General features: G+C 40.2%; 1 protein-coding gene across 6 annotated transcripts in view; it reads right to left on the bottom strand.

The window, feature by feature from the left end:
• The window catches only part of anks1b (ankyrin repeat and sterile alpha motif domain containing 1B), a 194,339-nt gene that overhangs the window by 93,678 nt on the left and 73,068 nt on the right, over nt 1-27,593 (bottom strand). For 5 of the 6 annotated variants that reach the window (XM_034863032.1, XM_034863034.1, XM_034863035.1 and 2 more), the window contains 6 exons: nt 27,364-27,439; nt 25,856-25,957; nt 22,102-22,224; nt 21,331-21,515; nt 16,453-16,578; nt 2,024-2,186 (listed from right to left, as the gene is read on the bottom strand). In XM_034863032.1, the coding sequence (XP_034718923.1) occupies nt 2,024-2,186; nt 16,453-16,578; nt 21,331-21,515; nt 22,102-22,224; nt 25,856-25,957; nt 27,364-27,439 (775 nt within the window). Of the gene's footprint in view, nt 1-2,023; nt 2,187-16,446; nt 16,579-21,330; nt 21,516-22,101; nt 22,225-25,855; nt 25,958-27,363; nt 27,440-27,593 lie in introns of all 6 variants that reach the window. The other variant, XM_034863033.1, reaches the window with a different exon arrangement.

Genomic DNA, 27,593 nt, shown 5'->3' with positions numbered 1-27,593 from the left:
AGCTAAACTTGTTGTTCGGAATGCTGAGAGAGAGAAAGAGAACGGCGGCCGGAGAAATTAATCAGGCTCATTTTTATTTATCATGCGTAATAGTGATAAATAATCCATAATAGTGGATTATATTAAAGCGCCCCTATTCCACATTTGTATATCAAAATGTATCAAATGCTTACGAGTAATGTGAAAGGTGTTACTCATGGTGAATTACCAGCCTGCCCCCAGCTCTAAGGATTTATTTTTACCATCTTCCAGCTCTTTGCCTTGGTTTTCCCGCTTTGGTTCAGTCTCACCACTGAACCACAATCAGCGGCAGGAGTTGGTTGAAACAAAAACAGAGATAAAAGGTAGTAAGGAGTAAATCTTTAACTTAAATTTATTGGTGACCAGAAACACAACTCAAAATGAATGCCAACGTTGCTGGACATGTAAGTAGGAATTCGTTGGGGCGGCAACCCAGGAAGAGCATTCGCCCGTGTTGGCTGAATCCTGCAGCGGCCCTGGTTTGAATCTGAACTTCAGACCTTTGCTGCGTTTCACCCCCCATCTCTCTCCCCCTTTCATGTCCATGCACTGTCAGTTTAATAAAGAGAAAAGCCCCAAAAAAGAATTTAAAAAAAGAAGAATCGGCATCCATTTGCCAACATGTTTGCCATGTATACTCCATTTAAAATGACCGGCAGCTCACGGTCCTGTACCCGGCTTAGAGGACCCTATTTCAGATAACTGAACCACTAAGTGCCACTGACGTGACAGAGCACCATGCGGCATCGTCTTGGGCGGGCAGGCCGCCTGCCCTAAAACTAAAATTGGCATGAATAATCATAATGGTATATGAGTTAAAACAGAATAAAGTTTTTAAAAAAAATAGCAATTTCTTTGTCATCTGCAAATTTATTTAATCGGAAATCAGATCTTTTTGGGCCATATCGCCCAGCCCTTACTCAGCCCTGCGTCTCTTTACTGCATGTTACTCTCCCTTTCTCTCCTCTTCATGTCTGCTGTGCTGTATAAATAAAAGCCTTAAATGCCCAAAAAATAATCTTAAAACAATATAAATAAATTAAGACTAGTCTGAAGCCTTTTTTTTCCACTTTTGGTGTAGTACTTCCAACAACCTGTAAACAGAGTGGTGGTGTTCCCTTTTTAAGATGAGTTTCACAAGCGTCTGCCTAAAGAGAACTTAAAATATGTAATGATAAACAATCGCACATATATGTGATTTGGGCAGGACTAACATCTGATCACCCAACCTCCCCTAAAGAAAGAAAACTCATCCAAACACGGCTGTAGGCATTAATTCAACAACATTGTTCTCACGCTCTCCCACATTTTCCACACCTGTTTATTGCAAGAAAACTTGTGTTAGTGTTGATAAACACTACGCTTGGCATAAAGTTGTGATCTTTATAACAGCGGGATGTACATACTATGAATTCTCGAACATGATCACACTGGAAGTCACCATATGTTCTGCGATACAATTATTTTAAATGGACTATTTAAAATGACCAAAACAAATTGTGTAAAAAGATCAACAAGAAATAAATACTGTAAAAGAAAAAGAGGGAGGGAGAGCACTGGCAGCAATTATCATGACCCAAGCACTTAGTACACAGCAGTAACCTTACTGAGGGAGGTTTGGAAAGACTAATAGAGTATTGAATATACTTGTAACCATAGATCCTTTATGCAAGATGTTCTATTACAGATTTTTTCTTTCTCCAAAATGTTTAAAACTTTAAATAAATAAAAATATAACTTTACTACACATTGATGAGATATTTTAATGGTGTAAGGCTCCTCTGTCGTTGATTAAGAAATATACTAAATACATACTTTATCACATACAAGCCTTTCAGTTCCTGGAGGTATCACAACATCACTGTGCAGTTTTACCTATGTCCATACAATGAGAACTAAGTCACTTTTTAGGAGTGCATAAGTATGGCATCATCTGCCTTTTAGGAACTAAATCTGCAGGTGACACACTGATTTCAACAACAGCAAAAAAGTGCTGGCCTACCATTGCGTGGAAAGGCGTTGAGCTGGTGGTTGATATCGAGGGAGCAGGGTTTGCGTGTGACGGCTGTAGTCACAGACTCATACGGGTTGTCCTCGTCCTCTGGCAGGAAAACATCCAGAGATGGCGAGGCGACAATCTCTGCTGACCGCTTTGAATCCTGGGAAAAGGGCAGAGAGAAAAATACATAGAATTTCCTTCACGATTAAGAAACCATCCATCCATCTATCCATCTATCCATCTATCTATCTATCTGAAAAGAAATGTAAGGGAAATCTTTAGAACAAACCACATTACCCTGTAACAGTGTGCTCAATCTGATGGAAAAAGCTGTTTAAAATCCTGACTCCAGCAGGAACTACCAGCAGTTCCACGTTCATTGAGCTAAACACAAACACACCACCATTATTAATTATGTACTGGAACCATACTGGCCTATTATCCCTTCCAGCAGCCCATAAATGATGTATTATGTTGATAAATAGTGTTTGGAAAGCAAATTAGGAGCCCACACAGTGATTTTAGATCCACAATATTACACCAAAGAGAGTAATTTTGGGTTCATGAGATGTAAAACACAGCAAAAACAGCAAGAGAAAAGCAAAAAGGGACATTTGATGTGAGCCTGCTAATGTGTGGTAAAGAGTGTCTATCCAGGGCCAAATGTCCTCATCTTTGCCTTAGGTGCATCATAAGAAACAAAAAGAAACACATCAACGCAGTAATCTCTCCGTTCAGCTCAAGGCTATTCATTCAAGTCCAACCATGTCCTTCACACATTTGGATTATAATGAAAGATTTAGGTCGATGTTCTAAGCAAACACTGAAAATACAGGATTGTAAAAAGTTTGGACCCATCTTTCTCCTCGTCTCTTAACAGACCCTTCACAACTTTTGGGTTTTGTTCTCTGTGATTAAGGAGATTTTGCTGGAGCTTTTTTTAAAGGAAAAATAGCTGTAACAAGTTCTCTGCAAGTGCTGCTGGAGATTTGATCTCTGTAGACTTCTTTTCTCTCTTCATGCAGCTTGTATGTAGGTGAAGCTTTGCCAAAAACCCCACTCTGCCTCTATTATGCGACTCTGTGCACTTACTGTGAAAGAACAACACTACACCAACATCATCCAGTCTCACACTGCAAGCAATGATGACAATCTTACAACAGAGCTGTTCTATATACTAGTAGTGTTACTGGAGTTTTGACCTCCTCCGTGTAAATTTTTCAACTTCTATCCTACAAAACTGTGATACTGGCAAAGACTTGGGAGAAGTTACAGGGAACCGTATGTTGATTAATCTGGTAAGAATCAGTCCATCATTTTTAGATTTAAGGGTTTTATGTGATAAATGTGCAAGAAAATAGCTACACTGCAAAATCCTCTGACATTTTACAGACATGTTTTATCGAGAGATACAATGGCTTTTTTTCAACGTATTAACTGATGAAAGGGAGCTGTTGTTAACATCAATTGTCTGACTATTGTCTATTGTGCAATAGCTTCACACATGGTGTGAATGATTTCAAAAAACAGCAAAAGAACTGATGAGAAATGGGGCACAAATGTCCCTCAAGTAGAACAGAGAAAGAGACCTGCAAGCAGGTGTACTGGGGTCTGAGCACCCGACAAAGGCATAATCAAGTTACACTTGAACAGACAAAACATTTCAACAATTCTATTTTTTAAATCTCTTTAAGAAGTCTTGGATAGTCTACTGTTGCCGACATCCTTTCCGGTCTCTCTCTTAACTGTCTTGGGAAGGCAATGTGAAAATATATTATCTGTAAATGAGTAAAATATGAGAACTTAATTAAATGCGTAATAACTTAATTAAGTGATTCAATGCTTAATTAAATGAGCACGTTTTTTTTAATTAATATAAAAACTATCCTATTTGATGATACAGCTCTCACAAAAAAAAGTAAAAAAATCAGTTGTCATTTCTGATGGTATGTTGTTAAATCAGTCTGTCAATAGCAAGGATGTTCTTCGGGTTTCTCTGAATAGAGTATCTGCAATACTTAAATTGTAATTTGCATGTTAAATTAATGATTTTTACCAAATAGGACTTACATCATTTCAAAGAAACTCTTCATTTGGAGGAATTGATTCAGAGTAACATGTAAGGACATGTTTCTTAGGGCCGGTTGTATAATGGTGTTCTCTTGGGGTATTAGAGGAGAATTTCAGATTACATTTTGTTGCTGTATTGGTGAAAAGGTTGGGACCCAAGGGCTCCAAGAGAGGGATGAGGACCAAAAGGTCCCTTATCTGGCGGGCAGATGTGTACCCAGAAAGAATGAAAAACAACGAGTGAGTGATGTGAAGCAGGGGAAAAGGTTACGAGGACGAGCATCCTTTCAGCCAAAGAGACTAAACATTTCTTTATAGCAACGCAGCCTCCTGATGTCTGCCTTTTCCCTTTAACGCAACACTCTATTATCATTTCTGAAGTGTTACTGTCATGGCAACGTGCCCTGGTTCTACCTTTCCTAATGGGATCTGCGGTAAACTTGTCACCATGGTATTACGTTGGGGTTGTGGTTACGACTGTTCTCAACCGTGCACCGCATAAATCTCTCAACCCTCCGACTCTTTCTCCCCCCCCTCCCCCTATACCTCCTCTCCTCATTCAACAGCCATTACTCTTCCTTTCATCATCTGCTACTACATTACCCAGACTGCACCAGGCCATCAATCACACCCTGAGCACACTCAAAATGGATTAATCATTCTGGCTGACAGAACAATCAGTCCCTTGATGATTTCTCTCACTCATACTCTCTCTGAGACTTATTTCACACATTTTTTTTAAAGCTCTCCAAACTAAACCCCCACCTCAGTTCCCCCCTTCATTTTCCTTCTCCATCAGCACTCAATTAGACTGCCATTACCAGCTAATAGAGATCCAGTCAGGCTTTTATGCCTTCACTGTGGCCCAGCCTCAGCTGATACAGATTTGACGTGACAACCTGGTTAGGTGCAGATTTCACTCACAGAGCTGAAGGAACTCTGATGTAGACATACAGAGCTACTACGAGTTCGCTGCTCCTACATTACATAAAGACTCTGAATTATAAACTTTATCTGACAGCTCAGATTAAAAGAGCCATTAATCATCTTCATGTTCATTTTTTTATTTCACACAGTGTGTTGACATGCACTTACGTAGCCTATTTATGCTTGGCTTTCAGCAGTACCCTGATTTCTAAAACGCCACGTAAACCAGAAACCAGGTTTCTGTAATTGGGTGAGGTGATCAGAGAAACTTGATTTCCCAAATTAGATTTCTCCTGGAGAAAGTCATGTATACTGTACTGAACATGTCACTACATTTGTTATTATACCTGTACCCATGAGCATGATCCAAGATATCAAACAGGAAAGCATCACTGTGATCAACCCTGTTTCCTAAAAATATACATTTGCATACATCATTTGTTTTGCCAGGTAGTGTACGCTGGAATGGAAACAGCCACCTCTGCTAGTTGGGTACAAAACGCAGGAAACCGGAGTGAGATCGTAGACTGAGTTTAGCCTCCAGAGTCCTGCGTTTGATGGTTTAGGCAACGAGTTGTTCAGTTAAGGTTACTGTAATCGTGGTTTGGGTTAAATGTTTATGAAGTGTCTCCTGTCTTGCACTTAGGTCACTTTTTTATTATTTAGCCAAGACCACAAACTCCCTGACATTAAAAAACTGTGAAAGTGATTAAAAATAAACAAATCCTCCTCTAGTTTATGCGTGCAGATAAATATATATAAAATAAATGATATAGTAGTGATAAATATAGTAAGAAATAGTCAGTGAACATTTTTTTGCTGAAACATTCAGTATCATTCTGCAACTTGGGAGATACAATAACGATCCTCACAATATTGATAGAAAACGAAATCCCTGCAGCATTAAGATTCATACAAAACGTATTTGCCTTTGCAATAATCCTAATATTCCAAATAATTCCATCCAAAATCTGACTCAGACTGAAACCATCACAAAGTGGGTTCTAGAAGTCAAAGTCAATTTCAATGTTTTACAATTCAAACACAAAAAGCTGTACTCTCACTACAGAGCCTGTCCTCTCACTGCACCATCGAGACACACTCAACACATTGCATCACTTTGACAGCTAAATATGGACAAATTAGGGGAGGAACCTGATTACTGAGAGCTGGATTTAGAGAACATGTGTTGTTCGAATTCCTGCATAATTGGATTCCTTGTGGAAACCTGGTTCCTTGTAAGAACATAAATGTGCAACAGTGTTTGTCACCTGCACGAAGCTGGAAGAGGGTGCAGTTCTTCAGAGCAAACCAAGATGAAGTTGCAATGTTACTGGAAGTGAAAGTAGATTCAAATCAATACAGAGACAAAGGGAGACCATTGTCTTTGAACAGGACGTGACAGTGCTAATTTAAAAACAAACCTAGCTCTAATATTTGTGATGAAAGACAGCTGTGAGATTGAGGCTATCAAACATCACAGCCACGGTCTCATTTGTTTGCAGTAATTACCAAGATGTCACCGTGAATTAACAATGAAATGCGGGAAGTTTTAAAATGCCACAGGTGGAGTAGCATCATTAATAGATGTGCTGAAGAAAGCATATGAGGCAAGCTCCAAGACAGAATGACTTTAGGAAAGAGATTACTCTGTAGTGTCTACAGAGAGAAATACAATTATAAGGAGAGAGGGAATAGATAGAAAGCAGTAAATGAAATGAAGGAAAAGATGAAGAAATGAGGAATCAAAAATAACATGTACTGCCTATTATTTTCTCATTTTCTCACCATGTGCTCAGTCTATTCTTGCCTACCCTTCAGCACTTTTCCTGTCTCTTATTGCTCTCTTTCACTTCATCGCTCATTATTACTCTGAATCTGCAACAGAAAGAGAAGCCAAAGCTGACGGGGGTAACAAAACCCATCGCCCTTGGTAAAGACAGGGAGGGAAGTAAACACAGGTAGATCAAAGGACGCCAGGATTCAGCTCAACACTTACTTTGGAGTTTGTGTCAGAGAATCGAAAGGAGACGAGCAGGAGACAGAGCGGGAAGAGGAAAATGAGTTTGTATTGAGGAAGGGAAGCAGAGGAAGTGGGAGTGCATTGAGTTAAGAGCAGTGAGTTCCTCTCTCTCTCTCTCACACACACACACACACACACACACACACACACACACAAACATAGAAAAAACACACAGAAATGCAGGTCAAGTACAAGCAACATGCTTGATTTATCACACTCAGTACGGCAAGAAGGCAATGGTAAAATATCTAGAGAAGATATCAATCTCAGAGCGGACACTCACACTGGAAAGAAATTCAGGAAAGTCCAGAGTGAAGCCCAGGAGCAGCCGAAAATCTAGAGTTGAAATTAATCCAGCAGTGTGACAACGGGTTTAGCTATCTCATATTTTGATGTATCTCACCTCTTCTTACTGCTCAGCCTTGGAGGCGTCAGATGGATTTAAAAAATGGGAGAAAAGCCTTCATGCGGTTCAATATGAGCAGTCCCTCCTACAAAAAAACACACTCTGTCTTGATTCATCCCCCCCCTCCACCCTCCTTCCCTCTCTATCTTTCAGGGCAGAGATAGGACACAGAGAAACTTGTGTCTGAGCTGAACAGGAAGAGAGCAGACAAACAGAGGCCTACTCTGGCCACTAATTAGCAGGTCGTATGCAGCTCCCGACCAACTGCAGAGGCCAGATTAAGAGTTTGTCTGTGTGTGTGTGTGTGTGTGTGTGTGTGTGTGTGTGTGTGTGTGTGTGTGTGTGTGTGTGTGTGTGTGTGTGTCAAGGCACCTGCACGTGACAAAACATTTTACGTAACGATGTGATTATTTATGTGTAATAACGCAGTGTGGTTTCTTGTACGTGTGTGATCATGTGGGAGCCTATGTGCATTCCTTGTTTGTGTGTTTCTCTGTGTATGCATACTTTAGTCTTCTTGTAGTGTGTGTGCGTGTACGGCTGATAACAGCAAATAGGAAATGTGCTGTTGCTTTAGTCACGTCCTAGGAACTTCTTTCGAACTGTCTTAGTTCCTGTGACTCTTCCTCTCTGTCTCTGTTTAACCCTACATGTATACTATAGTAGTCCCAACCCAACCCATTGCTTAACACTGTATACTGAGTTTATAGGTCATCAGATATGAATAGAGGCTATAATTTGCTGGCATTTCCTCACAGAGGCTATTTGATTAGAGAGAAAAGGGAGGGGTGGACATCAGAGAGGACAATGGGCCCTCTGAGGCCCTCAATAAGGGGAGAGACAGAGAGAGAGAGAGAGATGCAGTCATGAGAGTGCAGTAATTGAGAGACACTCTCACCCAAAAAAAAAAAAAGAGATGAAAAATTAAAAAAAGATTGCAGCATCTAAAACTGGAAGGCTGATTAGCAATAATTTCACGACCTGTTGTTGATTAGTTTATTTTATCATGAATACTAAAAGCAGGGGAAAGAGCTAGCCTCGCTCCGCTCAAAGTTAAATGCTAACATTTTGCAATAATAATGCTGACATGCTGATGTTAAGCAGGTCTAATTCAAGATTCAAAGATTTAAACACCTTTTCTTAATCCACAATGGGATCATTCCCAATGTTGCAGCAGCAAGTGTTGCAAAAAAGTACAAAACTAATGGAAATATCATATTTGCAGTTTTTTCTGGACTATCGATAGGTTAACAATGCCTCTGTGCAGCATCTTCAGCTATAGTGCTTGACTGTAGATATGGTTGTGAGCCAAGAGATTTGTCTCTGTACAGGCACGATCGTTCAAAACCTTACTGTCACTGTGATGACAAGACTTCAGGAAGCTGCACACAGTCAGTGCATCCGGAAAGAATGGATTAGTAGTGGTGCAGGTTGGTCAGAGCAGTGAGCAGGGATTGCTTTGCAGAATTGGATTTCCCTCCATGGCTGGCTAATTCCTCAGAAATCAGCAAGCTGAGCCACCCACGGGACAGTGACAGTCACTCCTTAGAAAATAACACCTTTCACATTCCCCATGATGGCTGCTGTATTGAGCAAAGCTCTAACTGTCGCCTTCCCTGGCTCCGCGCTTAATCCCAAAGACACGGCAAGCAGCCAGAGGACGAGGCCAGAGAGCCATCGCTGTGTGACCGAACTCTTCACTGTGTTCAACTGCAAGCCTGACCACTTTGAAAGTTTCAGGAATGTGTGCTGCAGTTCAAACAGTTTAATGTTCCACAAACAGTAACAAAGGTTCAATGAAACATTTCAATACATACTAGGACAAGATGAGACAGATGAGATCAGATAAGCATTTGCATTAATTTTGTTCTCTTTTTGATTTTTTTTCGCAAAACTTTGCTTTCAGCACTTGCACCTTTCTGTATGCACCAGGAGTTGATGCATGGACTGAACATGAGTGAAGCCAAAACATCTGGATCACCCCGTGGGGTCTGACTGCAGTCTAGGTCACAAACCCCACCCCCTCCATGTTAACGGATTGGATGGGAAGTGCATTTTCGGTAGTTCTTATCACACTGATGTTTGTTCGAGTGGTTAATTTTTCTGATATTTGTGTTTTAATTAGTTATTTGGTGCTATAAAAACGGGGTGTAACATCATGATTGACATGGCGGGTGTATAGGTGGTATGATACAGTGGCTCCGCCACCCGATCACAGCTGCACAGACTGGCTCTAAAATTACAAGTTGGCAGTGTTCTTACCAGCAATATTTTGGCTTCACTTTTGTTGTGGGAGGAAGTAGAGACTTTATCCATCTTTATGTACAGTCTACACACACGCAGGACCATTTGTCAAGACGTCTGGCAAAGACACTTGTGCTGGCATGAATTGGAACACCAACTTCTACATCTGCTGTCTGGAGGATCACAGTTGAACTGACACATCAGTAGTCACCAAACGTATTTTAAACGTTAGCAGGGTCGTAAATACATTAGCCAAAGAGGGACATACCTCCACGTTTCATGCTTTTACACTCAGTGGAAGCGTGACGGATGTCAGGGAGAGGGAGAAGATTGCGGAGCAGCAGATTTGAAAGCCGGTTGCAGCTGGAGCATCACGCCTATTCTCTAGGACATGCAACTGAGTTGCCAAGGAAGTTTAAAAGATAATTAAAATGACAAAGCGACAGGCAAAGCAACAGGACCAAGGTTAATATTGGAGTTGCTTTTCCAAGATGAAAATGATTTTAAAAAGGGACGCAAAGTGTCCTGATTTCTTCTCTAAAAAGGTAATTCTGCCTATTGGTGTAAATTCGGCTAAATATAGCATGTTTGTGCATAATGCTAGAGCGGCGTCTAAGATAATTTTCCTTGCATCAATGATGAAAAAGGATTGTCTACCTTGTACCATAAACGTAATCATATATGTAGTGATTTCCCTGGCAGACAACTCACGTCATGTAACACAGACTGGCTACAGCTTGAACAGCTGTGTGTAAACGATGGAGATACTAAGAGCTCATTTATGTTTCATTGACATTGTTTATACTGCTCAGAGAAATATATTAAACACACAAACCATAAAAACAATTACACAATGAAACTAGGGCACTCAGAGAGAACAGACCTCCGCCAAGGCCATGGCCTATCTCACAGTGTTGACAAAACTTGTTAACTAACAAAATAATAGCAACATGAAATTGGGCCAGTAGTTTTTCCATAATCCTGTTAACAAATAAACAAACAAATCGAAAACATAACTTCCTTGGCGGAGGTAATAAAAGGGCACCCAGTAACTCACTTGTTGCTGCTGAATGACTTCTTTGTGAACCAGAGTGGTGACTCAAGAGTGCTAATTTTTTTTTTTCCCTATTACCGTAATGGGTACTTTGCTTTTGATAGCAATTGTGATGCAGGAAATTGTTTTAGGGGATGCTTACTTCCCATCAGATTCACAGCCTTTTGTTTCAGGGGGTAGTGAAATATTGTGTGTATATTTATTTATTATGTTGTGTGTTGGGGATCCCAAAGGCACTTCTGTTTTTTGGCCAGCTGGTCGATCACTCCACCACTTTTATCCAGACTGAAATATCTAAAATACATGCCACACATCATATTAGTTTGTGTTCAGCGTTAATAAGAAAATAACAACAAGAAAATGTTAGCATGTTGGCCGTGGCTTCAGAGCTAATCTTACTAAATTACTAATCTAACTCTCAGCAAGAAAGCAAATAAACTCATCTCCTAAAATGTTGAATTATTGCTTTAACAGTGACCAATGACTCATTTTCCAGGGACTCATAAATCTCTAGACTAATGATTTGATTAAATGAAACTTTATTGATTCCTGTGGGGTAACGCTACATTACTCTGCTGCTGACTTAATATCTCTATCTAGTTGTGAACAAAATCACTTAAAGTGACAAAAACCTATAGCAATGACCTTTTTTTTTTCAACAGCAACTGTGTGCTAACATTGTTAGCTCTACATATATAAAGGCATCTGGTCCACAATACAGTATTTCATATGAAATATTAACTCTACATTTACATTTGCATTTATTTATCAAGACTCAGACAAGTGTTTTTACACATCTGCGTGTTCACAATACATTTACTTTAAATGTAATGCTTTTAGATTTAATCAAATGCTCAAGGGCACGTCAACACTAGTGGCATGGTAGTTGTAATAAACGGTAGTGCTAGCACTGTAGGGGACACTTTTTCCCTGTTGCTGGTCTTTATTTATTGAAGCTCCTTTGCCTCTTCCATTCTTTTTCCTTCCTTTTCCCGTTTACCTCAAGGATGTCGAGATATGCGAACGCGCACACACACGCACACATACACACCAGCTAGATTGGCACACACAGATATGTGTGTACCAATCTATTTCAGTAAAAGAGTATTTGAGAGGAGATTTAGGGGTGTGTGTGTGTGTGTGTGTGTGTGTGTGTGTGTCTGTGTGTGTGTGTGTGTGTTGAAGGTTAGAATGACAGGAAGACAGTCTATAGCTGCAGAGTCTGCAGGGCATAAAGCCATTAACAAGAACTTAGTGTAAGCACAGAGATGCATCACGTCCCGCAGAGAGCAGCAGAGAGAGAAAAGGAGAAGTGGGAAATAACTGCAAGGGAAAAAGACAAGAGTAGAATAACTAATTAGGCTGAATTTTGAGGTTTGTATTTTCCATTCTGGTTTGCGTTTTAAGCCAATAAAATGATCAACTGATCATAATTAAAATCCCCAAAACAGAGGTAGAAACATCAATGATTCCAGAAAATTTAAAAAACATTCCCATTTTAACCCCAATAAATACACTTCTCACCACACGCATACAATTTTACTTATCACAAAAACTGCAACCAGGGGGCAACAGCTAATCAAACTGCTGCTTTAAAGCTTGAGTGTGTAACTTTTTGATATTGAAACAACACTAGAGAACTTTTCCCGCGTCTGTCCCCCTGCAGGTTGGAGGCGGAATTTTCCTTTCCATTGTCCAGTTCATTCAAACTACAGATCCGCTACCCGATGTGGCAAACTTTTATAACGTAGAGTAATCATTCATTTCCAAAAAAGAGGACAATCGGCCGGCCTCGAGTCACAAATTCAGACAGGCTTCTCAGAGGTTGATGAAAATGCTTTATTATGCCTCAATGGTAAAACAAAATAACTTATCTAATAAAATCTGTAACAAACTAACAAAATAATAGCTTTCTTTTCAAATAAATAAATGAGAAATAATGTTCTAAATATGACCTATTCTGTGTCAGCTTCCAAATACAGCTTCAATTAAATATCTCTTAAAACCTTTTCAATGTAATAAGATAAGGTTTTTTGGTGTCCATGTGAGCTTTGAGATCTACAGCAACTTTATCAGACACTGAACAAATGTGCTAGCTTTACACATGTTGCACTTGTCTCGACCGGAATGGTACGTGGAAATATTTTTTTTTATATTTTTCAACTGTGAAGCTACATTTACGCTTCAGCATTTTGTGTGCAATGCTGCTCCCCTGTCTGATCTACTCCCTGTCTGATCTGCTCCCTGTCTGATCTGCTCCCTGTATGTGCTCCCTGTCTGATCTGCTCCCTGTATGTTTTCCCTGTATGTGCTCCCTGTCTGATCTGCTCCCTGTATGTTCTCCCTGTATGTGCTCCCTGTCTGATCTGCTCCCTGTATGTTCTCCCTGTATGTGCTCCCTGTCTGATCTGCTCCCTGTATGTTCTCCCTTTATGTGCTCCCTGTCTGATCTGCTCCCGGTATGTGCTCCCTGTATGTGCTCCCTTTCGGATCTGCTCCTTGTATGTGCTCCTTGTCTGATCTGCTCCCTGAATCTGCTCCCTGTCTGATCTGTTCCTTGTATGTGCGCGTCACAGAGCCGCCCACAAGGCAGCCTCTCGGGAATTATGTCACGCAAGAAAGCACCATAGTATTGTGTGCAAAGAGCTTGTCAATTTTCATGAATTTATAACCTTCCCCAGATCCCCAGCTACCCCCCCCGCCGGCCGGGATAGTACGTAAAAGTGGACATATCCGGGCAAAAGAGGACGCTTGGTCACCCTAGCATACTGTAATGTAATGGACCGTTCCGCTTCCAAACTGTTGGGGGACCAAAGCGGGAAAAGTTCTGTACTGTTGCTTTAATCAAGGCTTCCGTGATCACGGAAGGATTGTATCATGTGGACGCGACGACCGTTTTGTTGTAATCACTTAGAATTCCTCATGGCAGACAGAAACTACGCAGTATAGCTTCAAATTTATAATGGCATTATTATTACAGCCTAACTAAGAGCACATTCTGTCCTTCATTTACAGGCTTCTAAAGCTCTCCACACAATCTCTGCCCTCTCAGAAACACCTGCCTTTGATGTTTCCTAACATCTCCAGGAGTCCTCATCTATCCCCCCCCGCCCCCAACTCCTTAAAACTCCCCAGGCTGGGAACATTAAAAAGGTCAGCAGCCAACCAGAAAAACTAGAGAAAGATAAATATAATTGGAAAGTGTGAGTGTGGAGAAAGAGAGGGATGGAGAAAAGAAACAGAAGTAGAAGGTGGTGAAGAGAGGAGTGAAGCTTGGGGACCGTTGGGAAACGCTGACGCACAAATCTTCTGACGACATCGGCTGATGCTGATTGAGATTTGTCAATGGTGGACATCCCACGCCTGATATCTTATGAATTTCTGTGTTGCCTGGCAACCCTGCTCTACTGGAATATTTTTTCTCACATCTGTTCATTTTCTTTCTCTCTACTTTATTTAGGTCTGAACTTCTTTATTAACAACGACGTCGCTTAGGAAACCTCTTCCACACACACTGGCATCAAAAGGCGTTTCGCATGGCGATGGTGGGAGGAAACGTGAGGCTGGCAACAACAACTCACAACAAGGAAAGCGTCCTTATGTAGGCATGTAGGCAGTGCAAGCACACACACACACACACACACACACACACACACACACACACACACACACACACACACACACACACACACACACACACACACACACACACACACACACACACACACACACACACACACACACACACACACACACACACGATTCCTTAGCTTGGAACAGAGTGCACTATTTTGTGTTCTCTGGCTACTGTAATGCAGCACAGCCTGACAGGTGTACTACACATTAAAACATTAATAATCACATTCATTTAATTTGCTTAGGCATGTGCACACTTACTTTGAGAAAGACACACTTGATTTCAGTCTACTAGATATGCTTTTCTAAAACTAATGCATGCAGCTGACTGATATTTCTGCAAACTACTGAATACATACTGTAAGCAACATTAGTGAAAAAAACATATTTATTACTTTACTTAAAAATGGAAAATAGAATGATTTTTTGAATTTTTTTAATGCCAAACTCAGACTCTTTTTGCAGAGCCCCACTCATGTCCAACCAATGAGAAGAGCGCATACAGATCAAAATCTCTCATGTTAATTAACGGAAATTGTTTTGCAGAAATGATTAAAATAAATGTAATTTGGGGGCCTTTAAAAATGTTTTTTTTACACATTAAACTAAGTTTAAGTTTTTAAATATTAAACTGAGTTAGTGCAGGGATCTTTTCTACCTGACTTGCTAGACAAGTCCAGTTCTATGACTGACAGTCTTGATTGACAGCCAGACAATCCATACAAAGTTCCGCTGAAATATAAAGTGAAAGATCGATGGGTCAGAGAGAGAGAGACAAACATGGGATAGAGGGATGTAAGAAAACAAGCTAAAAAAGAATTAGGTTGACAGATCTCATGTGGAACGATAAGAAGAAAGATGAGATGGAAAGACAGCATTGTTTCACTTTGTCCATTCATGAATGAAAGGGGATGCATGGACTTCTTTCTTTATGTTAACTCTGTTTATTCGAAATGACACAGAGCAAATTAGCACGGTGGTAACATCATTACGTGTTAACTATTGCACTTCCTCCCTCATTCTTCTATAAACCCCCCCCCCCCCACACACACACACACACACACAGACACACACACACACACACACACACACACACACACACACACACACACGTAAAAACCCTTCCAGGGAGCATGCCAGTCATACAGGCAGGCTGCCAGTATACAAGACAGAGGGTCTGTTGTGTTGTAAATGTCAGATGTCCCGCTGTTTGAGCCAGCACGCATCTCACTGATTAACAACCTCCTCTGTACACACTTAACCACACTTCAAACTATTTACAGCACAAAATGAAAAAAGAAGAAGCAGGAATAGTTTGGGTTAAAAAGAACAAGAGGATGCTTTACATACTGGCATTGAAAGGTAACAAGTGGGGAAGTATTTTCAGTTATTTCTAATAAACTTTCATTTCTACAAGCTAAGCTTTCTCTGTATGGAGTCCCTTTCAACAAATAAAGAAACTGTTTGACTTTAAATTTCTCTTCTTTTTCTTTGTTTCGACTGTGGAGCCAGTTCAAAGCTGTCTTGTTGAGGTGATTCAATGGCCATTTAGACTCAGGCCCATTTTTCCAATTTACTGTGTGTGTGTGTGTGTGTGTGTGTGTATATATATATATATATATATATATATATATATATATATATATAAAAAAAACTATACACACACACACACAAATGTAAAAGCTTCAAATCACAAGTTCTAAGGATTTTTTCAGGGGAAAATTCAGATAATTAAGAAAGAAGGTGAAGAAGACAGATAGGTAGAACAAGCATCAGAGCAAGAAAGAGACAGATACTGAACAGAGTATCCAGAGCGGCCAGGAGAGACAGCCTGCAGTGACGGCTCATTTGCTGCGTTCCCAAGGTAACCAGTAAAAGTATTCATGCAGAACAATGGCAATATCCCTAGCCTGTAATTTCACTGTAGTGAAGCAGCGCGTGTGTGTGCATGCTGCTTTATTCTACACACCATCATGACAAATGTATGTTTATTATGAAATGTTGTACAAATGCCACTTATTCAGGCTCTGGTGTGTGTGAGTGTGTGTGTGTGTGTGTGTGTGTACCTTTTCCAGGCTGGAAAAGCTCAGGTGGCGGCAGCCGTTGCAGGGTGTCAGGGCCTCCCAGAATCCAGTGGGGCCACAACTCTTTTCTACCTCGTCCTCCTCCACGGCCACAGCGAGAGGGGGGGTCAGCCGCTGTGAGCAAACGTTTTTGCAAACTATAAAAATGCTAGATCACCAACATAACAAGCAACCAATAGTAAGGCGTAACAACTGGGATACAACAAAGAGCTGAAAAGAGAAATGTCAACTTTATTTATACAGTGTGAGAAGAGATAGAGTGAAGTTACTCCTAAAACTCTAATAAATATTTCTACATTCACAACAGATCAAAAGGAAGACGTGTAATGTAAAAAGGGGTTAGAACTCCGTCTAGTCTTTCAGCTCATTGTTTTGGCTTTCCAAAAAATAAGTTGCAGATAAAACTGAAAAAACTAAATAACAGCAAACTGAACTAGCATTTCTGCATACATTTGATTTAATATTAAGGTTTGGGATATTATTGGTCTAAGAGCAAAACAAAAACTCTGCATCGTATTTTCGTTTCTTTCTTCTATTAAGCCTCAATCTCCAACTTGTGTCAAGATGCAGACACTCTCATTACAAAAACTCTTAGAACAAGTGGCACACCATTTAAGTGTATATGCCTTTGTATTGCTGCTCTGGGTGCACAATGGGTTAACTAGAAAGTGGAAAGGTGCAGGAGCAACTTTATCACAAACACATGCACACAGTGTCCTTTCCTGGGGCTCTTTGGCTCCCGGGGGGCAGGTGTGTGCAAGAGCTCTGTGGCACGAGGTGTCAGAGGGCAGATACAGCCCATCTGATATCTCAGTGGACCACATGGTGCAGCAGAGGACGCAGGTCACAGCAGATTACATAGACAGATACCACAGCTATGTCTGATATGTAGCTTTTTAAAAAGCTGATAAGAGAGAGTAAAGAGAGGGACCTAGGGAGGTCTGATGATGAAAGAAGAAAAAACATCTTCAGAACGAAGGTTAAAAAAAAGGCAGGAGGGTAAAGAAATCAAGGTAAAGAGGGAAAGGATTAAGAGAGAAACCAAGAGAAGATACAGAGTGAGGGAAGGACAGATGGATATACTGTAGCAACAGAACAGCAGCCAGATAAGAGATAGAGGCACAAAATAAAGCTGAAACCAAAAGGTCACCAATTGCTCCAGATTGCAAAGGCCCCTCTGCAACACTGGAATACTGATTGATCATGAAAGATGGCAGTCCTCACACACTCTGCAATGTATGAATACGTGAACAACAGACAGATATATCAATTCATTATCATAAAAATAGATTTCAGCCAGTCTTCGATAAAAATGACACCATTAAATTATTCATTACTGAGGACTGCATAACTGATCAATAATAATTAGTTGTCATAGGGAACTCCTTAAGGGATTGTCTACTTATCTAAATAATGTGATTATGAGAATCACATTAGAAAATGTTTCTGTAACTGTAAACGTTTCGGGCGCAATTGCAGCCGGGTCACAACTGTAACGCCACTGAAGCAGCACTTTCTACATATATATTGTATAGTTGTGACGTAACAACCTGAAGGATATCCGTGGCTCTGATACAGTTTCTGAATATGGGCTGTATGCATTTCTCTGAGGATTAGTGTTTTAATACTTTCACAGTATTTATATAGAACCTCAACTTGCTTTATAATAAAAAAAAGACATGGAACTCTCAGTTTTTTACAATATGGAATTTTAACAAATTGGCTTTGAACTGACTGAACTGACTCTACATTTAAGTATCTTTATTTCAAGAAAAGTACCGTTTATTACCAGTTGAACAAATTTTCACCCAGATTTATGTAACCACATAATCAAATGTTCTCCTGTGGTCAGAATACACTGCTTTACCACAGCTTATTGTACCACAGTTTATTGTAAACATGGTTCTCTCGCAACACAGCTCAGTCTCCAGCGATAGGAGGGCGAAAGAAAAATTCAGCAAAAATGCAAACACAGCAGGTCTCCCAAAATAAATTAAAAAACAAAAAATGGTAAGACTTGGAGCAGTGTGTAGGATTTAGGGGTATCTACTGGTATAAATTACATATAACATTCATAATTATGTTTGAAACTGAGAATAATTGTGTTTGTTATCTTAGAATGAGCCATTTATAGCTACAGAGCGAGCGACCTATGTAGCACTACCATGTTTCTACTGTAGCCCAGAGCAGCAGACCAAAGGCTGGCTCTAGAGATGGCCTTTCACATTTTTCCGTTTACGAAGGCCACCGTAGGTTCTGCTACACGCTTAGAAAGAAGGGGCAAAGGGAGCGGTATTCAGTTGGTTGCAATCTGCAACGTCACCACTAGATGCCACTATATCCCTACACGCTGGTCCTTTAAAGCAACACAAGATAACTTTTCCCACTTCTGTTTCTCAACGGGTAGGAAGTGGAATTATCCCATTAAGTCTCATTCAAACTACAGATCCGCTACCCGATTTGGCAAACTTGCATAGTGCATTGCAGCCGGTAGAGAGCTGCAAAGTGAATGCAGAAGTGCCGAGTCGATGAACTACTGAAACAATATTGGAAACATTATTTTAGGTTACAAACACTTCTCTAGTGTTGCTTTCAGAGGTGGTGTTGGTTGGTCCAGACTGAAATGTCTCAACTATTGGATGGATTGCCATGACATTTTGTACAGATATTCATGGTCAGCAGAGGATAAAGAGAAGAGGAACCACGGTCTCACTTTTCCTCAGAACAGAACCTAAAGTCAAATTTTCTTATCTGCAAAGGCTAAAGTTAATGTTAAACAGTGAATGTTTCTACTCAATCAACAGAAAATTAGGAAGATTTCTGCTTTTCTCTGTTTTATTTATATAATTGTAAATGAAATACTTTTGGGGCTTGGGCTGTTTTTAATGTGATCCAGACTTATTATTGAAATTACTCTAGTAATGCTGTAAAAATATTAGCAGAAAATGTTGTCAGTGTCAGTTAAACAGTGGAAAGACGCACACTGCAAGTACTCATTCCTCCTCATTTAAATACAGCACACGCACATGGGAGAAGCCTGCATTGCTTTTTTCCCCCTCTGTGTGTGCGCTGTCTTAGGTTTTTGCATGTTTAATTAATGTGTAACACACAAATCACATACTAATGGCTGCAGCCACACGTACAGCCAGAAACTCGGGGGCATATAAACACACACTGCGGATGTCAGTAACAGAATACAAATTGGTACTTAGAAAAAGAGAGAGAAAGAGAGAGAGAGAGAGAGACAGACAGAGAGAGATGAGACAATTACAGTGAAGAAAGCGAGGTGTGTGTTCAACATATATGTTGTTTGTGATCTTTAGCAGGTTTGAACGCCTGCTGCACTGTGCGTAAACATTCCTCAGCTTGCTTCTATACTGAGCCTATTACAGAGATGAAGAAGGTGATGAGCTATTGATCAGTGTCACAATATTCCTTCACTGAGGTGTGTGTGTGTGTGTGTGTGTGTGTGTGTGTGTGTGTGTGGCATGTATGTGTTGCTGTAGGTGAGCAAGAAGGAGAGAAATAGAAAGAAAAATGGAAACAGACATTTCGTAATAAGCAAGCGAGAAACACAGACACAGACTACCGCATTTCTTCTAGATGCTTCTCTGTATGTGTTGTATGCGTGTGTTTGTGAGTCTAAGGCTCAGGTGGCGGGGTCAGTGTGATAGATAACTTCTGTGTCTTGCGGTGAGTCCTACTGTCTGGACAGTGGAATTGAAAACACTCAGAGCCTCTTCGTCATGCTCCGCTGGCTGTTAGAAATAAACTGCAGCTGTGATTCTCTGGTCAGCTAATACTGATAAAGTCCAAACTGGAATTCAAAGCAATAACATCTAAGCCTGCCTGCATGACTGGTACACTCCCGGGAGGTTTGTACCTGGATGAGTGTGCATGCGTGCGTGCAGAAGTGAAGTAAATACTACCAACAATATTTCAATATGAAAAGGCATCCAATGAGACAAAACAAGGTTAAGAAACACAATGTCCGCAGCTGTTTGAGCACAAATCCTAATTACAATTGAAACTGACAATTGAAACTGGTTCAGGCTATTAACAAACAGAAGCTGTTGTGTGTTTCTGCAACAAGTAAATACTCAATTGGACAAGCCAGCTCAGTGGCATCGGCCTATCTGATACTGCCCTCTGCTGTCATAATAGAGAAAGTAAAAGTATGGTTTCTGCAAAGAACGATCCCTCACACGTATACAGTAGTATATCTAGACCCTTTGTAGTGTGATACAACACATAGAAGACATTGATTGAGAGATGATAGACATGTACAGGGAAATTATTTACTGTAAGTTAATTAGTGAAAAGATACAGTAGCTTTACACAGCAGGTGAAATTATAAATGATCACATTTGTTGTTGATTAATTCTTTGGTGACTAATCAATAACTTGACTGACGTGGAGCAGCTGTTGCTAAGCAGGAAGAGCGATCGTCCACTGATTACAGCGTTGGTGGTTTGATCTCTGGCATTTCAAAGTGTCCTTGAGCAAGACACTGAACCCAGAAGACCAGTGCTGTGCTGGTTAGCTCGCCTCTATCAGTTTTTTCTAGTGTGTCTTATGTGCATGGGTCAATGTAGGGCAAAGCACTTTGTAAAAAAGCTCTTTATATATGAAGTCTATTCACCATTTACCAGATTTAATGAACATCCTGAATAACTACCTCTGTGCCAATGCAATCACCAATCATTGTTACAAGTTGTGAATTCTTCACTCAGAAATGTGACTTTACAAGATGCCCTTGAAGATAGGAGCAGACCCTAGACAAGGCATAAAAGACCATGGTTCATATCACCAACAAACCAAGCTCCTTCAAATGCACCAGTCCTCTTTCATAACTGAGTGCCGTACCTTGACTCGGGTCAGAGTGCCATTGGGTCGGTCTGGGCGTTCTTCGTCAGAAAGCCGCCCGCTGCCAAAGCTGTCCATGGAGTGGGAAGAGATGGTGTGGCAGAGCTCCTCGAAGGAGTAGTCCCTGTCCCGGCACTTTTTGATCTCGTGGAGCAGTTTGGACAGCTCACTTGTCACAGCATCATCTGAAGAGAGGAGGAAGAAAGCATGGGCAAAGTAAGAAATCCACCCAAAGTTCTTCAAAGCATCAGTACAAAGTGGAAGAGAAAACATAACTGACTAAAGCATACACCCACCCATCAACAATGACCAATTACAGCAAGACTTGATTCTTTGATTTTCAAACCACCAAAACAGACTGCACAGTATACATTATATAGAAGATATTATTTTCCAAGATCCGGTTTTTGATCAGCAGGAACTAAGCTTGTTGCAATGTTACATTCATAACACAGGGGGCAGCGCTGGACAGGGAAAATTTACGGCTGTTCAGACCGGCAATTACTGACTTTCTCCACTAAAGGACGTGCTCTTCAAGGCTGGATTATGTTGTACTGTTAGCCCATATTGAAAAGGAAAATAATCAATGACTAATCAACATGAAATATATTTTTTTGCATTTCCCTTCTCTACCGTTGGTTTCTGGGACTTTCTCAAAAGTAAAAACTTATTTTTAACAAAAAGTGTATTTTTGAGCACCTTGAATCTCAGTGTAAACCCATTTTTTATATTGTGGCCGTTTCCTCATTGGGTACGTGTGTGTTTACTCACTTTTGTGTCTGAGCAAGGGGGAGGCAGAGGGCGAAGGAACAGAGGTTCGAGGAGCAGGGATCGGGCACTTGCGAACAGGCTCCTCCACGATACTACTCCTTTCTATCTCGTCCATGATATATTCTACAGAGACATGGAGACAAAGGGGGAGAAGGGGTAAGAAGATAGAGGGTTGGACAAGATGAAGGACAAGGAAGAGGGGAAAAGTGTAAATATATTTGGGAATCAGGAAAAAGAGGAAAAAGAACCGGAAGAGGAGTTTGGAGGAGAATGTGATGGTGTCCGAGGGTGGGGACAGATGGGGGACAAAATGAATTCAGAGGCATTTTACTGGATCAATATAATAACACAGCCATCAGCATAGTTAACAGCTTGTAGTGTATTCAATTTGGACTTTTTTCCCCAACACTGCAAATTTACTTCACAGATTCTGCTAATAGAGCACGGCTGTCAATAAAAGCAAATGAGAAGAATTATGGGGGTAAAAGAAAAAGAAGGGAGACAGGAGGAACGAGGAGAGAAAACCGTTTCAGGTGTGGGGGCAGAAAATAAGTTTAAGACTGGATAATAAACTCGTTAAAGTGAGGCATTAGCAGCCAAAAACACACAAACGTGCTTACACTGTGAAATTATGTGGCAGATTCCCTGCAGAGCCCTAATAACGAATCCTATTATGGTCATGAAAGTGTATGTGTTTATTTCTACTACTATGAATCTTGGCATTCAGCTCAATAAATACACAATCATCTTTGCATACAGTTATACTGAGTATGTGGAAGGATTAACATGCTTTGGCAGTTTTATTCCCCCTGTACTCATGCTTCAGTAGATTCTTCATAAGCTAAACTACTGCACTACATTACACTGTAAATAACTACTGCCGGGCAGTAAAAAGTGAACCGTTAATTCATTTGAACAGTAGGATGAGTCACGTGCTTGTAAATCAAATGAGGATCTACTCATAACGAGGTGCCTGTGGCAACCAGCAAGCCCCTCAGCTTCTACAATTCAGTAAATGAGAGGTCTTTTTCTTTGTGTGTCCTTCTCCATCTCCGCTCCAACAGGAAATGGCATGCAGCTGATCTTTTCACCAAGTCACAGCTGGGTTTGCGCTCTCTCTCTCTCTCTCTCTCTCTCTCTCTCTCTCTCTCCTATTTCTGCTAAAGTACACATCTCTCCGTTTCCAGTGCTGGTTTACTGAAATTAGATTTGGATGGTTCCTATTTCTGACCAATAGCTATGATCACATTGATTTCTGACATTTAAAAAGTTCCACATGGTACATTCATGGCTATAAAAGTATTTCCATCTCTGATTTTGGAAATAGTCTTTTAGTTTCATAGGCTCAGTGTTCAATGCATATTTGAGAATATTCAGTCACAAGAAGGCCCAGGATTTGAGCAGCAGAATTCCAAGGATGTTGGATAAAGTTTAGGTGAAAAAGACATCCGACATTTAACATTGTACTACTGACTGACACACTCACCCTGTGAAGCCAAGCTGTATTCTAAGCCACCAAACCTCTATTTACATTCTAGTGGAGTCCCAACGTTCCCAAAGATACCAAATATGTCAAGCTGAACGTTTGAGAAATGTGTACATAATTGTATGCAAGACATCTAGAATGTTTCCTGTTCCTGTTTTTTGGGTCACTCAGGGGCAACAGAACAAGTTGTAAACAACAGGAGACATTTACATATCAATAATCTAGCAGACAGGAACATTAACACTTGCATTCATTTGGAGTTGCCTTTCTGGCCACCTAACAAATTGAATCTCAAAATAATTTAAAACATCTGGCTTGTTAGCTGCTAAATGCTGTACTATTTTCCCCAGCTAGTTGCTAACTTTGTGTGTGATTTTTAGAGCTTTCTGGCTGAAAACAGCTGCCTTCTACCACTGGAAACAAGGTTGAAGAGTGCAGAAGACTAAACCAAAGCAGTTAAGTTGTGTGCCCTAAAACTCAAAGATTGACATTAATTTGTTGTGTATATATCAGATTATTGAGTGTTACAGATTACAATAAATGCTATTTATATGTATATGCTATTTACAATATTCAAAAAAAATCGCTCTACCTGTTGCATCACTGCGTTATCCCTGGTCTAATTATTTAGTGTCAGATTTATGGCCGTTATTTTCTAGCATTGGCCAATTTGTAACATTGTTGGGATTTAGTCTGTATTCCCCTTTCTATATTTGCCTCTTAGTTAATTTAGGCTTTGACATATTCTTCTCATTCCTCTATCCCTCCATTTCGGTCTGCCATTATCTCACGCTCTTTAAATCCTCTCTAACTGTGTGCCTTACATACACCCATAGATTACATAAAGACAGACAGTCAAATCCCAGATTACAGTGTTCATCCTAAACCTCATAATCACCTCAGGACAATACTGTCAATGGAAGTTGCAATTATGAGAATCTTTTGGCCTCTCGGAAACGTGGAGCAAACTCACGCTAACAATCACTGGTCACCCACAAACACAGTGCAGTAAACATGAGAGCAGAAACAGGCCTTTTAATGGCAGGTGGAAGACCAAGATTAGATTAAAACACTAAAAACCATACTTATTTTTCTTATATTGAACATCAATAGTCACCAATTGTAAATTGTGTTGAACATAAATATTCGACATTAACACAATACATATAGTATGGACATTATATAGTCTATGTACAGTGATCAAAGTGAGATGCATACAAATCTGTGTACTTCTATAGGCCAGTAAGGCCCTGTTGTTCCTCTGTGCCCTCTTGCAACACTAGTTATTGATACATTGCCGTGTTTCAGTCACTGTGCAGATTCCTGGACATATACAGTGTAGTATATACTATAACCCATGGGTCTAAACCAATCCAATGTACAGATGCCATAGATGCCCAATCACCAAACCCTATATTTAACCATTTAAATCAATGAAATGAAATACCTATTTATTTTGTCACTAATTCCATTAGAACATCGATAACCATCTTATTACAGATCCAACTTGGCCAGTAAGACAATGGAAGAGAACTGGAAAGAACACTGTATTCTGGCAATGTCAAGAACGACACTTACAGGGCATGAGTTGTATAACTGGGCACTCTCCTACTGTAGCAACTGAACACATACATTACAGGAATTCCCATTGTTTTCCCAACAGAAGAATAACTTCCTGGAAAACGAAATCTCAGTTGGATCACATCCGTTTGAGACAGGACTCAATGTCATATTCTACATCAACATAACCAAACAAAAAATAATATTAATTAGGATAGCCCTTGCACATTTTTAGAGCCTATATACTACATGTTAACATGTCTGCAGGTTTATTCAAATTGCAATCTTAAATGTCACATGCAGTAGAGCCTATCCACACACCAACTATCAATCGGCAGAAAACACTTCAATTTCTAAAAAATGCATTAAGTCACACAGTGCAGTCCCAAAGACACAAATGTTAGAGTTCTAGTGTGGCTGCAAAGTTTAGGACATTTAAAACTCAACACCCCAACTTCTCGGGGTGTTTTTCACGTGCGTAGGTCCTGTTTGTGCATGTGTGTGTATTTCAAGTCTGTGTTCAATATGTAATCTATCAACAGAGTGTTGAAAAAATCTGTTCTTCTTTTTTGTCACCTGTAAACCTACACAGTGTACATGAAAAATGTATCTTGTAATGTAATCTCTGTAATGTTGTACTATGTTTACCATAAATGAGTATACATTTGGCTCTTGCAATGACCCAATTTGTGTGTGTGTGTGTGTTACCTTGGATAACAGCAGTGATCTGCTGGGATTTCTGTGCAGGATGTTCTCCCAGGATCTCCAGAGCTGTTCTCCCCTGGCTGTCTCTCAGATTGGTGTCAATCGCTGATGCACACACGCACAAATGCACACACACGCACATAGACAAAGGAAAGAACAACCTACTGTTAACATTGATACATATGAACAGTGGTGCAAAGGTCAAATAACCATGACTTTGTCAAACAAGATATCACTCATAGGTGCCCAAAGACACTGAACTACAGACACAAAGTACACTCACATTCACTAAACACAGACCAAGACCCACGATCTGCTGACACACCCTCTCAGTCACAGACCCCCAGTCAGCAAAAGATGAATGAGTTGCAGTCAACAGAGGATGGAATATGGGATTTTATTAATTCATGATGCTCTTTACAAACAGCAAAAATACTTTTTATCGAGATTCAGACTTTGTGTCTGTATGACACATACATAAATGCCCAAAAAACAAACGCACACAAACTCAAGCCTGCACACTCAAAATACACACAAACAAGTTTGAAGAAGAGAAACTAGTACAAATCCTCATTTACATGACTATTGTACTTTTTTGATCCCTTCCTGTTCTAATCTAACTTAACATGAAAAATAAATGTCATCCAGTCACCCTGATGGGCACCATAACAGAAAAATGCAGATTTGGACCTGATGTAATGCCAGTTTTCTCGCTTTCCTGCTTACTTTGTTCACATTTTACTGCTTTTCTATTGCCTTTCATTTAACGGAATTTTCACATATACTTTTTCTTGTGTTTTGTACATTTATTGGAAATTCAAAAACAGAATAAATTGAGTGAATAAAGAACTTTGATGAATATGAATGAATGATAAATAAATTATGTCATTAAAGAGTGCCAATTCTCATTAGTAAATTCAAACCATCACACTGACTGTATATTTCAGCATCCTCTGCTGTTCCACTGCATAGTTCCTCATTGACAATGAAAGGCTTGCTGCCCATCCTACATGCCTACACCTACCCCACTATCTCCCACCCCACACACATGCACAGAACATTTGAAGGGATTAAGTTCAGTGAATGAGGTCAGCACAGCCCAGTGTTGATCCAGGATGTTAATAAAATCGAGGCCAAAAGAACATGGCCACCCACAGGAAGTCCTGCGGAAAACAGGAAGTGCTGAAGGTAAGCTGGTGGAAGGTGGCGGCATGATCAAAGGACAACAGTGTTGAGATTTTTTCAGCTGTGAATACAAGGAGTGTAAATGTGCAAGATGCCATTTTTGTCACTGGTTATCAATTCAACACCGTTATCAAGTCGAATGAAAATGGCCAAAACCATAATAAAGCTGAAAGTCCAGGATTTTGTAACAGTGAGACAGATGCCTTGAATTCACCTGAGGGAAAATTTAAAACAACAAGAAGGTAAAACATTCATTCTTCATTCAGCCCCTGCGTAAAATCAAGGAAAAGTATATAAGTTCTTCGAGGATATATTTATAGACCCACCTGAGTCGAGCAGAAGGCGAACTACATCCATCTTCCCAAAGAGAGCTGCTTCATGGAGGGCACTGCCATTCTCGGTCTAAGAAAGAGATACAGTGTGTGTGTGTTAATATATCATCATTTTAACAATTGAACACAGAGACAAAAACAGACATCAAAAAAAGCAGTGGGTTGGGAGGCACGGAAGGCCTTACAAAAAAAGCTAAAGGATTTAAAGAGGGCATGAAAACAAT

This window comes from Etheostoma cragini, chromosome 23 (genome assembly GCF_013103735.1).
Source record: "Etheostoma cragini isolate CJK2018 chromosome 23, CSU_Ecrag_1.0, whole genome shotgun sequence".
Taxonomy (NCBI): Eukaryota; Metazoa; Chordata; class Actinopteri; order Perciformes; family Percidae; genus Etheostoma; species Etheostoma cragini.
This window is presented reverse-complemented; position numbering and strand designations above follow the sequence as displayed.